The sequence below is a fragment of the Peromyscus leucopus genome, chromosome 3 (genome assembly GCF_004664715.2).
Source record: "Peromyscus leucopus breed LL Stock chromosome 3, UCI_PerLeu_2.1, whole genome shotgun sequence".
Lineage (NCBI taxonomy): Eukaryota > Metazoa > Chordata > Mammalia > Rodentia > Cricetidae > Peromyscus > Peromyscus leucopus.
The window spans coordinates 68298025-68316306 of NC_051065.1; the positions used below are offsets into that span (position 1 = coordinate 68298025).

At 37.7% G+C, this 18282-nt stretch overlaps 2 protein-coding genes across 6 annotated transcripts in view; both read left to right on the top strand.

The window, feature by feature from the left end:
- The window catches only part of LOC119086172 (MAGUK p55 subfamily member 6-like), a 563311-nt gene that overhangs the window by 99619 nt on the left and 445410 nt on the right, over nucleotides 1–18282 (top strand). The gene's annotated exons all lie outside the window — the stretch shown is intronic.
- The window catches only part of Mpp6 (membrane palmitoylated protein 6), a 56419-nt gene that overhangs the window by 28452 nt on the left and 9685 nt on the right, over nucleotides 1–18282 (top strand). The window contains 7 exon segments of the mRNA XM_037203751.1: nucleotides 221–448; nucleotides 12304–12345; nucleotides 13986–14117; nucleotides 15959–16058; nucleotides 16364–16432; nucleotides 17704–17744; nucleotides 17746–17866. Of these exon segments, the coding sequence (XP_037059646.1) occupies nucleotides 221–448; nucleotides 12304–12345; nucleotides 13986–14117; nucleotides 15959–16058; nucleotides 16364–16432; nucleotides 17704–17744; nucleotides 17746–17866 (733 nt within the window).

The following is an 18282-nucleotide window of genomic DNA, read 5'->3' on the forward strand; positions in this document are numbered from 1 at the left end:
TATGGAATAGAGCTAGATTTGAAGGGTTAACCCAACCGCATCGGTGTTCTTCTGGTGTCACAGTTGCACTTACTTTGTTGAGACTGGACAAGAAGTAACATGGGAAAAGAATTCACCTACCTGGTTTCAGAATTATGTTATTTGTATTCATAATGTTTACATATTTATTCTTATTGAGATAAAATCATTCTTTTCTTTTTATATATATAATTTCCTACAGGGTGTAACATTTAGGGTTGAAAATAATGATCTGGTAATCGCCCGAATCCTTCATGGAGGAATGATAGATCGACAAGGTCTGCTTCATGTGGGAGATATCATTAAGGAGGTCAATGGCCATGAAGTTGGAAACAATCCAAAGGAATTACAAGAGTTACTGAAAAATATTAGTGGAAGTGTCACTCTAAAAATTTTGCCAAGTTATAGAGATACTATTACTCCTCAACAGGTTAGTAATAATTTCCAGAGTGATATTAAGAACACTTTATTTTTTGTTATTCTATTAGGTAGATGCTTAATTGTTACTATTTTGCTAAAGAGAGTTTGTCTTGGTAAAGATTTGAGTTTTTAATATAATACTATCTCTTTTGGTTTTTCAAGATAGGGTTTCTCTGTGTAGCTTTGCGCCTTTTCCTGGAACTCACTTGATAGCCCAGGCTGGCCTCGAACTCAGAGATCCGCCTGGCTCTGCCTCCGAGTGCTGGGATTAAAGGCGTGTGCCACCACCGCCCGGCATAATACTATCTTAGTATTATAAGGGAAATAATAAAACATTTATTTATGAACGTTATGAACCCTGTTATTTGGGTAGTCTACAGGTAGGTGTCAGAAAAGTCATAAAGCCTTTTAATTACTATTGTTGAAAGCATTTCTGACAAAAAGCATTTTTTTTTGTTTGTTTTGTTTTTCGAGACAGAGTTTCTCTGTGAAGCAATCCTGGCTGACCTGCAACTCACTCTGTAGACCAGGCTGGCCTCAAATTCACAGAGATCCGCTGCCTCTAACCACCTCCCCACCCCCACCCCCACCCCCAGTGCTGGGATTAAAGGTGTATACCACTGCCACCGGTGATGAAAGCATTTTTGACACCTCTTATTTTTCAGACATAGTGTTAGGGCCTTTGAGATGGCATAGTCTAGATTACCCCCAGGTTAGTGTTCTGGTGATGTTAAATGACAGACAGTGTCAGATAGATTGGAATAAAGAAGATATTGGACACTTGGGTTTTTCCCACAATTCATGTATATTTTAGGCGAAATGAATAAATGAACAGGAGAGTGTGCTAAGATTATTTTGACTTCTTGTAATGGCTGCTCTTGTAATGATCATGACATAATCCTAGTACTTGGGAGGTTGAAAACAGAAGGACCCCGAGTTTGAAACATAACCTGAGATACATACTGAGATCCTCAAAAGAGAAGATATAGATAGCATTCTGGTTTTGAACTATTCTTTAGAAAATAGGATATACTACTTAATCATGATTTTCTTTTATATATAAATTAGACTTCTGAAAATAGTGAGCTTTGTATGAAATGAAGGTAGATGTCTCTTTTAGTTCTGTTTCTTTTACTTTGATAAAATACCCAATAAAAAGCAAATTAGTGGAAAAGAGGGGTTATTTCAATGTACAATTCAATCATTGTAGGGAAGTCGAGGCAGGAACTTTCAAACAGCTAGTCTCATCATATCCACAGTCAAGAGCAGAGATAAATTAATACACACATGCTGGCCTGAATCTTTGTTTGTACTCAGCTCTATTTTTCCATTACTACACAGCCCAGGACCTCCTACCTAGGGAATGTTGCCACCCACAGTACACTGGGTCTTTTCACATCAATTAACTTAAGACAGTCTCCCACAAGCATGCCTACAGTCCAATCCAGTATAGATAGTTTCTAACTGAGACTTTTTCTTGTTGATTGTAGGTGTGTCAAGTTGTCAGTTAAAACTAACCATAATACCTTACTTTACAAAACAATCATGGTGGGAGGGAAAGACACTAGAACTTAAACTATCCCTGTTCTTCTCAGGCTACTATTTTCCTCCATTTGCATATTTCTGTTTGTGATAAAATGAGACCTATTTGAACTTGAATGTGTTGGGATAATAATAATAACAGTAACAATAACAATAACAATAATGATAAGTAAATATAAAATAATTTATGGAGACTTAATAAAATAATAAGTAAATAATAACATGATAATTTATTATTTTATTATATATTAATTATAATGGGAAGATAATAGTTTCTTGTGTGGTCCCAACCAAAAGTCTTATGATGAAGTCCCCCATGTGTATTAGTTCCTTTCTCATTCTGTAACAGGATACCTAACAGAAGCACCTGAAGGAAGAAAGGGGTTGCTGTGGGTCACAGTTTGACAGAGCAGTTCATGTGCTGGAGGATGACGGCAGCAGGAGCTTAAGGCAGTGGTCACCTTGTGTCCAGGAGCAGATGGAGGGGAATGATGGGGTTCAGTCACCTTTTCCTTTTTGATTCAGTCCAGAACCCAAGCCCCTGGAATAATGCCATTTACATGTACTGTAGATCTTCTCTACCCAGTTAAACCTTTCTAGAAACGTCTTCACAGATACTCCTAGAGTGTGTTTCCATAGTGTTTCTCAGTCCTGTCTAGTTGTTGATGATCATACTGTGTGTATAATGGACTTTATAGGCAAACAGCTCTTTGTTTCCTGTGTAAATTTTGTATTTGGTGAACTGAATAGCTGACTTCAGTGAATGGATATTTAGCTTTAAGCATAAATTTTCCCCATCTTTTGATTTCTGGGGTTTATCTAGTCTTTAGAACTAGGGAAGAGGATTCAAGTGTGAAGTGGGAGAATCGGTCATATGAGCCCATGCAACAGCCTCTGGCATATTCTACTATGAAAAAGAGCCTCCACCTGTACTCAAATTGGATTCCCCCCTTCTCTTTCTTTCTTTCTTTCTTTCTTTCTTTCTTTCTTTCTTTCTTTCTTTCTTTCTTTCTTTCTTTCTTTCTTTCTCTCTCTCTTTCTCTCTCTCTTTCTTTCTCTCTCTCTCTCTTTCTTTCTTTCTTTCTCTCTTTCTTTCTTTCTTTCTTTCTCTCTCTCTTTCTCTCTCTCTTTCTTTCTCTCTCTCTTTCTTTCTTTCTTTCTTTCTTTCTCTCTTTCTTTCTTTCTTTCTTTCTCTCTTTCTTTCTTTCTTTCTTTCTCTCTTTCTCTCTTTCTTTCTTTCTCTCTCTCTCTTTCTTTCTTTCTTTCTCTCTTTCTTTCTTTCTCTCTCTCTCTTTCTTTCTTTCTCTCTCTCTCTCTCTCTCTCTCTCTCTCTCTCTCTCTCTCTCTCTCTCTTTCTTTCTTTCATGAATAGGAAATCATTATGTTGAAACAGTAAGTATAAACCAAGACTGTCCTGGACAAACCTTGGGTATCTAAGAGATGCTGTGTATAAGGAAGGGCATTTGCCCTTACAACTGACCCTCTCACTATTGTACTAGCTTCCACCCCCACCCATCCTCCAGCTACTGTGTTCCTTTCTGCAGTCCCAGTTACCCATGGTCAACAAAAGTCTAAAAGTACTAAGTGGAAAATTCCTGAAATGACTCAAACTTTAAAATGAGCATCATTCTGAGCAGTGTGAGGAACTTGCTGGTCATGCATAGTTCCACCCAGAACCTGAATCATCCCTTTGTTCAGAGTATTGTATATAGTACGCCCAACTAGTAGCTTTCTTAGCAGAAGACATATGCTGATGTATCAGTGTTTGAATTCAAGTAACTCCTGCTATGTGTCTCAACCTTAAAGCATAAGGGCTGGCATAATGGCTGACCCATTGATGAAGTTAGTACCTTATAGTCCACCCACCTTTCAGTGATTGGATTCGCCGTCGGGTCCAAGAATTCAACACGTGAGATATGCCAACTCAAAAAGCCTTGAAGTACTTCCTATAAGTATAATAGTAGCAACTTTTAATCTAGCAAGAAAACAAAAAGATTTCTATGCTGAAGTTGCTAAGGTCTGTGGTAACAACAGATCTTCTGTCCATGAAATTGTGAAGAAAAAGAAATATGCTAGTTGACTGTCTTGCCTAAAGCAGTAAGTTATGGCCACAGTGCATGTTCAGTGCATAATTAACAGTAAGTTATAATGCCAGTACTTCCTTACGTTTAGACATCCATTGCATGTGTTGGAATGTGTCTTCCATGGAGAAGTGGGGAATCCTGGGCTTTGGAGCTTATTGCAGTTCTTCTGTCAATTGTTGTGATAGCAGAGGGAAAACAAGCTCTCAAGCCAGGGTGGTATTTTTTTCTCAAAGCATGGCAGTCGATCCTCTTTGTCCAAAACACTTGAGGTGCTGGCTTGTAGTCCAAACTCTTCTATGAGACATGTGATGTATATTTTTACAGTGTAAGAACCAGGGTAAGTTAGAAAGTTGTAGCTAGTTTGGAAGTTCTTCAACTTATATATGACTTAGGTTTCTGGAAGGTATAAATAATTCTGCTTATAAAGCCTGTGTTAACTTTTGCCACTATGATAAATGGCTTGGAGAGCTATATATTTTGGCTCATGATTTAAGAAAGTTCAGTCCAGAGATACTTGGTTACATTTCTAGGCTGTTGAGGCAGAACGTGATCATGGCAAGGGATGACAAAGCAACATTGCTTACCATGGCAGGGCTTAAAACAGAAATAGGAAGGGGCAAGGGCAAAGGATATCCTTCAAAGACATTCTTCCCAGTGACCTATTTCCTTCACAGGCTTCACTTCCTAATTGCCCATTCAGTGTGAATTTCTCAGTGGATTTGAACATTGATGAAGTTAGTACTTTATAGTCCACCCCACCTCTCAGTGATTGTATCCGCCATTGGGATCTAAGAGTTCAACATGTAAGATTTTTAGGAGATTTTTCTAAATAAATCATAACAAGGACAAATTGATAGCAATCCCCTTTTACATAACCTTTATGACCAGCATGACCTGGTCACCAAGAGTATTATAGGCAAATAAACTACAGCTTTATTTCATTCAACAAAATAATAGCAAATTGAAGTTAATTTTCTGTTAAAAAAAAATCGATGAAGTTTGTCCAAGTTGAATTTATTGAAAGTATGCTAGTATAGGTTCTTATCAGAAAATCTACATATTAATAATTAAGAATAACCTCAATAGAGATGTGATTAAATTTAACTCAGATTCATGTCTCTTTTGTAAGTACTAATAAAGTAGGAAGAGGAAGGTCCTAACAGTTGGACATTTGACTTCTGTATAAAATGAGGACATGACCACTCCAAGGTATGGTTAAAAGGAAGGTTTTTATTGTAGATATGAGGGAGAGTATAGCCAGCAGCATTTGGGAGCGTACAGAGCAGGAAGAGAAAGTAGTAGACAGAACATGGCCAGCAGAATGGACTGGGCCATGAGGAGGAGAGTGAGAAGGAAGAGAAGAACGGTACACAAAAGAGAGGAGACCAAGAAGGTACATGGCTGACGTGGGAGGGTTATATAGGAATGAGAAGCTTGGGGAAGAAAGACCAAGAGCTGGGGAAGTGTGAGATAGGGCAAGGTGAGAAGAGCTGAGAGGAGCCGGGTGCTGAGTGAGCTTTGGTCTGCTGAAAGGCAGGCACGGTGATAGCCATTTGTCCTGCGTTTCTTTTGGACCCGACGGCTTTTAGCATCAGAAGCAGGACTCTTACTTAGCTAGTCTGCCTGACATCTCAAGATAAGCAACTCTAGTCCCCCATCAGGTCTCTTTTCCACCAAAGTGAAAGAGCCCATCATAAATCAAAGGAACTCATCATATCATACACAACTGTGCATTAGTGAAAGACGTGTCCTCCAGTGATTCTGCTATAGCAAATACTAAAGCTCTAGTTTCCTACAGACATTGGGAATAAGCAGTATCTGATGCTCAAGTTTAATTTGTTTGCAAACCAAGGAAGAGCAATCCACCCACATTCAGACATCTCTGGCAACACACACACTTCACCATTCTCAGCTGACAGAAATGCCACCCAGGATCTTAACCCAGCTTGGCACTGACAAACTACAGGACCCTGGCAGATGATGATAGAAAAGCACAACTTACTGCTGGAGGAGGAGGGTGATCTTGTTCAGAATTTTGATGAAGCTTCAAACAATGAAGCAGACTGAACTGACTCAGTATCAAGAATAAAATCGCAATGATTTGACTACTTAAAAACTTTTATTGAAATTGAATGAAACATAAATCCTTAATATTTTAATTTCAAGATGCTTGGACACTGAAACTTTCAGTTAATTGTTACTTATATTCAATTATTTGTTTGCTTTGATTAATTCAGAGAAGCCAGAAAGTAAAGTCTAAAATAAAGATAAACAAAACTTTTGCCTCAGTGACGTTTAAAAAAAAAAAAAGAAGAGAAAGGTGTCACTAACTTTACTCCTTGTCACTGTTTTCTTATTTAGTGAGCATGGTGTGACAAAAATACAGAGACAAAGGACTGCAAAGGAAGAAATAAAACTATAACTTTACAGTTAATATAAGTTTATGATTGGAACCCCCACCCCCATGAAACTACAAATCTAGAAATAATAGAGTTTGGCAAAGTAGTTAAAAATCAGATTAAGCCAGGCGGTGGTGCTGCATGCCTTTAATCTCAGCACTTGGGAAGCAGAGGCAGGAGGATTTCTGTGAGTTCAAGGCCACCCTGGTCTACAGAGCAAGATCCAGGACAGGCACCAAAACTACACAGAGAAACCCTGTCTCCAAAAAAAATCAGATTAGTGTACAATAGGTTTTTTTTTAAATTGGTTTGTTTGTTTTGTCATATCAAGCAACTAAAAACATAACTAAGATATGATTTACAGTAGAGTCACCTTAATGCCTGGAAATAAATCTAACTAAATAGTTCAAGTATTCCACACAAAATAATTATGAAGATGTTCTAAATAAATAGAATATTATGGAAATGTCCATTTTCTTCACATTGACTTACAGATTCAAAGGTCTGCCAATCAAAAGTCCAGCAAGGCTTTCATGGACTTGATGAGATTAATAGCCAGAGCACTTTTGAGGCAGAAAAGCAGGAAGAGGGGCATTTTAGTTCTTCCCCTGCTGCAGTCATCACATTCCCTGACTGAGCAGCTCTAAGGGAGAGAGGATTTACTCTGGCTCCCAGTTCAAGGGTAAAGTCCATCATGGTGCAAAGGTGAGAAAGGAGAGGAAGCATGAAGCAGCTGGTCACACCAAATCCACAGTCAGGAACCAGGAGCAGTAACAGCTTACCCCCAGTTCTTTCTACTTCCACAATCCAGGATTCCAGCCCAGAAAAACGGTGCCACCCACTGTAGTGGTTCTTCCTAGATTAAGCTAATCAAGATAATCCCCCACTGGCATAACTAGGGCATATCTCCCAGGTAATCCTAGATTTTATTGACTTGAAGATTGGAGTTAACCATCACAACTATTAATGTACACGGTTTACATATTATGGCGTTGGCATAGGAATAGCTAGCATGGTCAGAGAGAGCTCAGAAAGAGGCTTGAGCATATATATATTACGTTGGCATAACAAAATAGAGGAAAATTGATTATTCATAAAGATAAAATCTAAAATTGTGTCATTGTTTCACATCATATATAAAGTCAAATTAAGTAAAAACAGACCCTTGGTCACTGAAAATAACAGTGTGAGATGCTCTCTTACACAGTTCAGTTAGAAAAATTTGTACATGAATCTACAATATGTCACTTTCGTTACTGGTAGAATACAGTTTTGGCATAGCATGTTGATGGGAAGGATGTTTAGTAATGTCTCTTCAAGTTGAATGTTCATGTGTTCTAAAACTCGGTCCCTTCCTAGAATAATTCTTGCATATGTATTGTCGGAAATTCATTAATGAGCATATAAATGCTAAAACATTATGTGCATATATTATAGTATTTTTATTTTAAAAATGACTACATATTTCTTTAAATAACATAGATGGAATTAAAGCTATGTCCAGAAGGAAAAACAGGGAGTTGAATGCAAGATCTTAAGTAAAGATTGTCTTGGTTGGGGAAGCCAGGAGAATGGGTTGAACTGAAATGAGAGCAGGAGGACCAGGTCTCTAGCTTATGTTTGGGGTGGCAAGACCATGCTTCTTTATTATGTAATTCACTAACTAAGTAGATGAGCTTACGTAACTTAAGTGTCATTTCAAGAGTACACAGTTTCATAACCCGGAGCATTCCTCTGCACCTGTGCCACCATTGACACAGTTGTGATAGGAAACTCACCTGTCACCTGAGTCCCCTGAGACACTTTGTACCCTTCCCTCCTCCTTCCTCCCTCCCTCACTCCAGGCGACGGCAATGGCTGGTCTGCATTCTGTCAGTGTGATTTACTTTGCAGTCCCATATTTTCATATGAGTAAATCATCTCATACTTCTTTGAATTTTAGCTTTTAATTTATTTTTTATTCATTGAGGATTCCATATGCGCATATAGTGTATTTTGATTATATTCACTCTGGTACTGTTCCCCCTAACCCCTCCCAGAGCCACCTCTCACTCTCACCTGACTTTGTGTCCTCCATTTATTCATGGTGTGGGGCCTGGACTCTGCCTCCCTTGCTTCAGCTGCCAAAGGATCCACAGACATAGACAGAGGCTTATGAGGCCCTCCCCCTCAGTGTTGGAATGGTGACTGTCTTGATCTTATACAGGTCTTGTACAGGCAGGTACAGCTGCTGGGAGTTCCTGACTGCAGCAATCTGCTCATGTCCAGAAGAGCTGTTTCACTCTGGTCCTCTCTGACCTCTGGCTCTTAAAGTCTTTCCACCTCCCTCATACTTGGTCCCTGAGCCTTGCAGGGAAGGGGTATAATAAAGATGTCCCATTGTTGCTGAGCACTCCATAGACACTTAATCTTTGCTCTTTGATTAGTTGTGAGTTTCTCCTTTCACCACGGTGCACCACACTAAGAAACTTGCCAGACTCAGTCTGAGAGCTGCACTAATCTGTGGTGGTGGAGATCTGATTTTCTTAGGCAGTTTGATACTATTACCTATGCTCATTTATCATATGAGCTCCCAGACTGTATACTAAGTGAGTTAACTCAGACCGAAGAATGACAGAAGATTCGTGTTCTCACTCATAGGAATCCTAGAGTCAGAATTTTGAATTGTGTGTCTAACTTGAAGGTCCTATAGAATCTAGAAATCTAGAAATGAACTTCAGTTTTTACCTGGGTTCTTTCAGCATAAATTTGCATGATTTATCCTTTTTGCTTACTTGTATTGATAGTTCATACCTTTTTATTGATCTGGTATTTCATTACATGGACATACCAATTTATTTATAAATTGATGAACATTTTTGTTATTACCAGTTCGGGGCTACTACAAAATAGCTAGGGCTATAAATACCTAGGGATTGAGAGAGTTGGTCATATGGTAGGCATCTGTTGAAATTCTAGGAAAAAAAAAAAAACTTGAGGAATGATTGTAACAGTTTACAGTCCCACAAGCATTGCATGAGTTTCTTTTACTCAGTGTCTTTGCTATATTTGGTGTGATCATTCTTTAGTTTAGTCAGTATAATAAGCATATAGTATTAGCTAATTGCAATTTTAGTTTGCGTATCACTGCTGATGAATAAGATTGAATTTTTTATGTGCTTCTTTTCCATGCTTTTGTCTACTTGAGTGAAGTCCATGTCTTTGTCTGTTTTATGTTGTTCTCTTGTTTGGTTTTGGCATTCTTTGGTATTCTGGTGTACTGGCTAGTTTTATGTCACCTTGACACAGCTAAAATCATCTAAGAAGAGGGAACCCCAATTGAGAAAAATGCCTCCAGAGATCAGGCTTTAGGCAGGAAAGCCTGTAGGTAGGGCATTTTCTTAATGATTGATTTGGGGTAGGAGGCAACCCATTGTAAGTGGAGTTACCCATGAGCCAGTAGTCCTGGTTCTATAAGAAACGGGTGGAACAAGCCAGTAAGCAGCACCCTTTTGTGGCTTCTGCATCAGCTCCTGCCTCCAGGTTCCCACCTGGTCTGAGTTCCTGCCTTGACTTCCCTCAGTGGACTATGATTCAGGATATTTAAGCCATTTAATAAACCCTTTCTTCCTCAAGTTGCTTGGTTATATTTCATCACAGTAATATTAACTCTAAGATACCTACAGACAAATTTTTCATCACAATTCTAGTTTGCAGAGACTTTCATCCAGTTTTTAAACTTGTGATTATTCTTTCTTAGCCCCCATGAGTGCTGGGATTATAGTCATAGACCATTATGCCCAGCTCTGGGATTAAGTCCTGTTTATATGCACTGTGGTCTACCTAACAATTTGAATTCCTCCAATAATTTCTTGAAAATAAGAATATAATATGTAAATTTTAGGTGTTTATTTTGCTGGTCTTGTTGAGACAGGTTCTCACTCTGTAGCCCAGGCTGGCCTTGAAGTTGTGGGTAATCCTTTTACTGTAACCTCCAAAGTATTAGGATTATAGGCACGAATTACCACAATTGGTTGTACAAAGTACTGTTTACTAATTGTTTCATATTTGCCATTTCTGTTTTTGTTTTGTTTGTTTGTTTGTTTGTTTTTGCGAGATCGAGGGAGGTTGACTTGTTTAGTTGGTTGGTTTCATTTTTGAGACACATTGTCATGTAGTCCAAGCTGGCCTCCCATCCTCTTGGTACTTAAGGATGACTTTGAACTGATCCTTTTGCTACTTCCCAAGTGCTGGGATTATAGTGCACACCACTACTTCTGGGTGTTCTGGACTATTCTTAATTGACTTTTCTCCCTGTTCCAGGTTATTTGTTCCTAGTTCTTTGCATACCTGCTCATGTTTGCTTTGTTGTTGTTAAATTTAAACTTATGGGGTTTTGAGAATTTAATATATGAAAACTGTATTTTACATTATGTTTACCCTTCTTTGTTCCACAACGATCTCCTATATCCTTCTCTACACCCTTTTAAATACATGACCTCCTCTTCTGTGATCATTATTGTTAAGCAACACATACAACTTACTGAGCCCATTTGGTGTAGCTTTTATGTACATGTGTTTAGAACTGATCATTTGGGATTCCATAGCACATCAGGGGCTCTTGTCTTTGGAGATGACTGGATGTCTCCCTCTCAGCAGCCATCGATTGTCTGTAGCTTTTTGTATAGAGGTGGAACCTTGACATTTCCCCCTCATCATTGGCATGTGGACTGGTATATTATCATTATGTAGGTCTTTTTTAGGCAACTCATCATTGCCACAGGGTGCTTCTAATCTTTTGCTATAATGAATAGTTCAGTAGTATTGTATGTAAGTCACTTCACATGTTTCTGAGTAATATAACGGCTGAATCCATTCCCAGAAGTAGATTACTAGGTCAGAGGGTTTATGTGTTTGTAATCTTGGTAATTATTGCCAAATTGTCCTTCCAAAAGGTTGAAGCATTCTTCCATAAGCCCATTAGGAAAATCCCTATTGGTCCATATTCTTATCTGCAGAATGTCAAATATTTGAATTTCTACTAGTTAATAAGAAGAAAGTGTTTTAATTTTTGTTTCTATTCTGAATAGTTTGAGCATCTGTGCTTCAAAGCTATTTGTACTTCCTTTTCTCTACTGTCAATTTTAAGTTGTTGGTTATTCAATTTTTCCTTTGATGGTGAGAGTACAGAACTGAAATATTTTCTTAAGTGTTGTTTAATAACTTAAGAATGATCAGTTAGCATTCATAAACTGTTAATGCAGTTCATAGAATACAATAAGTCAGCTCTTTAATGATTTTAAAGATTTTATAAAACTCCTAGATCAAAGGCTAGGATAATTGATTTTTCAGAAGTTAAAACCACATTAATCTGAGTTTTGGAGCTTGAGGGTAATGTTCCAAAAACAGTTTAATAAGCCATAGAATTGTGCCTTTTGGTAATCCTTTTACATCTGAGTTGGATATTGGCATCTCTGAATAAGGGAAATAAATGTTTTAAATTTGGAAAATGCTTGTAACTTTGCAGAGTATTATTCCACAACCAAGAATAATAAACACCCTCGCTTAGGTGACATGAGGTTTTCATTCAGTGGGCCTTTCTCCAGAAGTAAGAAATGTACTGCTATTTTTATGGCTTCTCACATGGTCTCTTCTCTGCCTCCTGTCAGTGCCTGCTACTGTTTGCTGATGTCATTTCTACTTCTCTGTAGGTGCTATACCCGTGGACAGTTAATTAGGGAGGAAGTGGCTTTACCAAATGAGTGAAGTAATAAAATGAGCCAGGAGCTTACTTATATTTTGTTAAGTTATAAGTTAAAAGTCTGGCTTTGTTTATGCAATTGAAAAAAATATATTTTTAGAGTTACACCAGTATGGAGAGGCATCCAGCCCACGTCCGTCAGGTATGATATCATGTGAGAACATTCTCTGGTATTCCTGTTGTTCTGTCTTAGCAGTTAACTAAATTTACCCTGATTAAACTTTATCATCCTGAGTTGTTCATTGCCAGAGCCTTGAGCTGCATGCCAGACTCATTAGCCACCTGTCACGGCTTAGCAATCTTAATATTGTTTGCATGCTTGCTTCTTAGATACTTCTAAAATTATATATCAGGAAAAAGTGCCTTCCTGGTTTGTTTAAGCATTGATTTTCAGGCTTTGCAAAGTTGTTGTAGATGGTCTAGAGCTTTCTATCAAGATTACATGTGCCCAGAGTTTAAAAATACCTTCCTATGCATCTTTCACACTGGGTGGTTTTTAAGCATACTAATAATACAGTGTATGTACTTGTACTGTTTGAATATTTTATTTGTTTCTAGTTGTAGAGGTATGATACACATAGAAAAGTAACATTGTTAGTTTGACAAATTGTATGCATTTCTGCTTATTAGAGTTTTTGTGCTGATTAACGCTAAGGCTTTTCTGTAGAAGATAAAATTTGAATTTCTATAAATATGTATGAAGCATGTCTATTTTAAGAAAACCGTTGATCTAAACTTTCCATCAAATATTAAAAATGATTAATTAGAATTCAAATTAAATAAGCAGTATGTTGGAAGTAGTGGAGATCTTAAGTAAATGGTATACTTTTATTAATAAAACAAATTTAAGAGAAATGTGTATGTTTGAATTTAAATTGGAAAATAGTTAAGACATTTCTAGTTTTTGTCTCATAAGTAATTTAATCCTAATTTAAATTTAAACATATAAGCCGGCCGGGCAGTGGTGGTGCACACCTTTAATCCCAGCACTCAGGAGGCAGAGCCAGGTGGATCTCTGTGAGTTCGAGGCCAGCCTGGGCTACCAAGTGAGATCCAGGAAAGGCACAAAGATACACAGAGAAAGCCTGTCTTGGAAAAAAAAACAAAAACATATAAATCATGGTAAGATGATTTCAAGAAAGTATTTTCCTTGTTAGTTTTGGCCAGTGTAATTGATTAAAATACTACTAGAAGTAAAGTTGAGTTTTTCATTTTTTTAAGGTTACCGAATATATTTCAGTTCTTACTTCAAGATGACCTTTGTTGTTTAATTTAGACTTCAAGGTGTCTGTACAATCTCAGTCCTGATAGGTCAGAAAAAGATGCCTTAAACTAACTGCACCCATTAATTATTTCAGGGTTTTAACTGCAAAATGACATTTACTTAAATTAAAATTTATACAGAGTTTGTTGGGAAATCAAGTGAAAAGATGGGAGAGAGGATGGAATGGAGTGGTTGTCCCCCTTGTTGATGTAAAAAACAGGTTGTAAGGGTGGTAGAGCACTCACCTACTCACATGCCAAGCCCAAAGTTTAAAACCCCAACATCACAAAAAAGAAATAGGAGTTATTAAAACACATATAATTTTGTTGTAGCATACATGTTTAATTTTCTATAATACCAAATCATATTAATATTCTAATAAATTGTTTTTTATTTAGGAGAATAGGTTTTTTTATCTGAAATACTTAGTGTCTGTTACAATTAAATCACAGTGGTTTGGTTTCACTATCCAGTGCTTATGTTAAACATACAAGCTTTTTCACTGTGCTGTGTTTTAGGTATTTGTCAAGTGTCATTTTGATTATAATCCATTCAATGATAACCTGATACCCTGCAAAGAAGCAGGACTGAAGTTTTCCAAAGGAGAAATTCTTCAGATTGTAAACAGAGAAGACCCAAATTGGTGGCAGGTTAGTTTGATTCTCAAAAAATCCCTCAACTGCTTTTTTGTTTTTAATCTTTGATCTGGCCAGTATCTGCAGTTTGGAAGCATTTGTTCTCATGATTTTTCCTGCATGAACCGCTCCTGCTCTATGTCTGTTAGCTTTTGGACAGAAGACCTAATTGAGAGCGAATTTGTGAGTAGCTGTTAATGAAAGCAGACATCCCTTGCCTGCAGCACTGTCACCTAGTCTAAGGTTAGACCGGGGCCGCCGTCTTCAAATATGTTGTAGGATAAGAACCCACTCGGAGTCATTGTTTGTCAGTTTCTTTGTTTTTGCAGTGATTTGTATCAGCTGACACACAGTATTCAAAATAAGAAAACAACAAATAGAAACCTAGACTCTTTTCCACTCTCAGAGCTGACTATGGCCTCTCTGGAAAGCAGGGAAAAGAAGAGAGACTCCAGGACAGTACCAAGTATAACAGTAACAGTTGCTGGTAACAGAGTTAACAGTGGTGACTAAATGATTTCTGCAGGTTAAGAACAGCCTCGGGGCAGTGTGCCATACGTGTAAATGAAGACGCTTTTAGCAATAAGTGTACCATGGTGAGATAACTAAGGAATGAGTTCAGTAAATAGTGCATAATTTCAAGAGGGAGGGCTTCACTGACATGCTTAGAAGCTTTAACTCTGTACTTCCTATGGCTGATTGTTTCATGGACACACACACACACACACACACACACACACACACACACACACACACAGGTTTCCCTGTTTTATTTTCTGTGAATGCCATCTCTTAGTTTTCCAATCCTCTCACCATCATTTGAGTCTCTTTCTTCATTTTGATAGACTTACTTTGATTCCAGTTTTCAGGATTACTAAAAACTGATAAATAGATTTTCTGTCCCAGTTATAAGAAGAAACACACTAACATTGTGATATGAGTCATTGCCATTTTAAAAAAATCTCCCTTGTTTGGGGACTAGAGAGATGGCTTGGCTTAATAGGAGTCCTTGCTGCTCTTGTGGAGGACTAAGTTCCCTGAACCCATGTTGGGCTGCTCACAACCTCCTGGAACGCCAACTCCTCTTCTGGCCTCTGCGTGCCTACACTCATATCAGCATGCACATAGACACAAACACACGCGTAACATTTTTATTTTATTTTATATACTTTGATTTTACGTTTTTTATTTTTGTAATAGATGAAGTTTTACCTATTTTAAGTTTATTACTTTAGGATATGCATATTTTTATTAGGATGAATTAAGATTTATGCCCTGTATTCCCAGTATCCTTTCTATTGAATTAGCCATGGGAAATAAGATTCTAGGATTGAGGTCAGTAGTAAATGGCTTATAAAGAATACTGGATGAGATGTTCCCTTAACACTTCTTTGTATAAAATAGCATTCTTCTTTCCTTTCTTTGACTTTGTCACTGTCTCTTCCTCTCTCCCTCTCCCTCTCTCTCCCTCTCCTTCTCTCTCTCTCTCTCTCTCTCTCTCTCTCTCTCTCTCTCTCTCTCTCACACACACACACACATACACACACACACACACACACACACACACACACACACACACACACAAACACACATACACTCTAAATAAACATTGTAGTATTTGAGGAGCCTGTACATTATTGTAATGAGAGTTTCAAAACATCACTACCAATTGACATACATACGAATCTTAGATACTAGTTGGTTCCTAGGTATGGCGGTGTTTAAATGCTTTAACATAGTTCCATGGATTGAAAGGTTGTTTTCCATAGCAAACTAACTTGAACTGACCAGCACTTGTCTTACTTACTAAAATATTGTCTAAAATTTTGGTCACTGAGATATTAATTTGATTCTAGGCTAGCCATGTGAAAGAGGGAGGAAGTGCTGGTCTGATCCCAAGCCAGTTCCTGGAAGAGAAGAGAAAGGCATTTGTTCGCAGAGACTGGGACAATTCAGGTGAAGAGCTGAGCACAAGTAAACAGGCAGGGGCTGGCGCACCTTTCTTTGCCTCTTTTTCTGAATACACCGATCAATTGATTTGAGCTACATAGAGAATTATCTTTCCTGTGCATCTGCTTTTTCCTCTCTAAAGTAATTTTTGATCCTTTTCTGCCACCTACTGGTAGCATATCAAAATTCAGTGACAGTTCACCCCTTCCCTCAGGAGGTAATTCTCCTACCTCCTCATAAAACATGACTGGGCAATTTAAGATCATATCTTAATGTATCTTCTAAATTATACTGGTCTTGTCATCATTCAGGACCCTTTTGTGGAACTATAAGCAACAAGAAAAAGAAGAAGATGATGTACCTCACAACCAGGAATGCAGGTGTGTTTAAAATTCCTTTGAAAGAGCAAAATAAATAGCTTTATCATTAGTTAACATGTTTTAAATCTCTGAACATGTAATTTGAAATGAATGCAATTTATATTAGTGCCAATTACTGAATCTGGTGTGAACACATGATAAAATGTAATATAAAAATATTAATTAAGTCCCAACTTGAATATAATTTGCAGCAGGATGAAGTTACTAGGATTTATCCTTGTACTAGATCATACGTACAGTTGACACTAAAGGAGAAGGGAAATCATCTAGGGAAGTAAGAGTAAGGGGAAGGATGAGAAAAGGAGGGGTAGCAGGGGGCAGGGACTATGCTCAAAGTGCATTGTGTGTCTGCATGAAAACGGCCTGATGGGATCCAGTGTATAAAGAGATTAGAAAGGAAGCTAAGTATGGAAGCTATTCTGTTCATTTGTCTTGACTTGAAAGCTACCCCTACACTAGTAATAAAGAACACAGTATAAAGAAAATCAGACAGGAGGGAGAAATGGTGTTTTTACTCTCCAGTATTGGTTTAATTTACTGTTAAATTGTACAGAGGAATTATTAAGATAATAATGTAAAGATGAAGTGTTATTACTGCAGATAGCGTCAAGCTGTGATGATGGGTGGCCTGATATTTCAGAATCACTTTGGTTTGATTTTTTATTAACTATATATCACTAAACTTTTTTAGCAAAATTGGTAGCTTTTTCATTGACTTGGTTTATAATTTGAAGCAGTAGCCTACTGAAAATGTGCTTTTATCCAGCATTTTATGTATGAATTTTAGAATCTTGATATTTAGATGTGAGTGTGCTGTGACTAGAGAAAGCATCCTCAGCCTGTACAAGTGAAGCAGCCAAGCAGGTGTTCTCCTCTATTCTCTCTACCTCACACACACACTTTTTAATGTAAATTACATGAACTGTAATTTGATTGGCATTGAGGTAATCATTTCTATTGGAAAATTGCTGATGAGAAGCCTTTAATAAAGTACAAAATATTGATAAATACACATAAAACTCAAGGATTTTCTAGCACAGTAAATGAATGTCTGAGGGCAAATGAGTGAGGACATACATTTAAGTCAAGATATAAAATAATTTTCTGTAGCCTACTAAGTTTGTAAAACCAAGCTTGTGTCAGATGTGCACAATCAAGTGATAGTTAGCTATCAAGACAAGAAGACCATTAGCGTACAGAATACCAGGGGATGTTTCTGTGTATGTAGAGTATAACTGAATATAATGTTGTCCCATTACTTTCACATTTAGAGTTTGATCGTCATGAAATTCAGATCTATGAGGAAGTAGCAAAAAATGCCACCCTTCCAGCGAAAAACATTAGTGTTGATAGGAGCTCAAGGTGTGGGCAGAAGAAGCTTGAAAAATAGGTTCATAGTGCTGAATCCTGCTAGATTTGGAACAACGGTACCATGTAAGTCTTGTGTTTCCATTTGTTGGCCAGAAAGTGAGTGGGTATATGGAGAAAGGAATTATTTGTAACTAACATAAATTTCAGATAATAAGTGGTTCTGCCAGTGAGCATGGGACAGTAGACAGTACTACTGAGAATCCGGATGGCCCTATTGCTGTCTTGGGTCATGTGCCACCGGCTGCTCAGCTGTAGTCAGTCTGTAAACTCTCCTTTCCAGAAGCTAAAGGCAAATGCATGCATTTAAGAGTTGTGGCAAGTTACATGTACTTGGATTATCTTGTGTAACTATTATCCATCTATTTGTATTTTTTTTTCATCCAGTGTAGTATATTTAAAAGGAGAAAGCCTACTAGGTGGTCTGGTTTAAATTGTAGCCTTAGCCCTCCAGAATCATAAGCCTGATCCTCTGAAAGCAA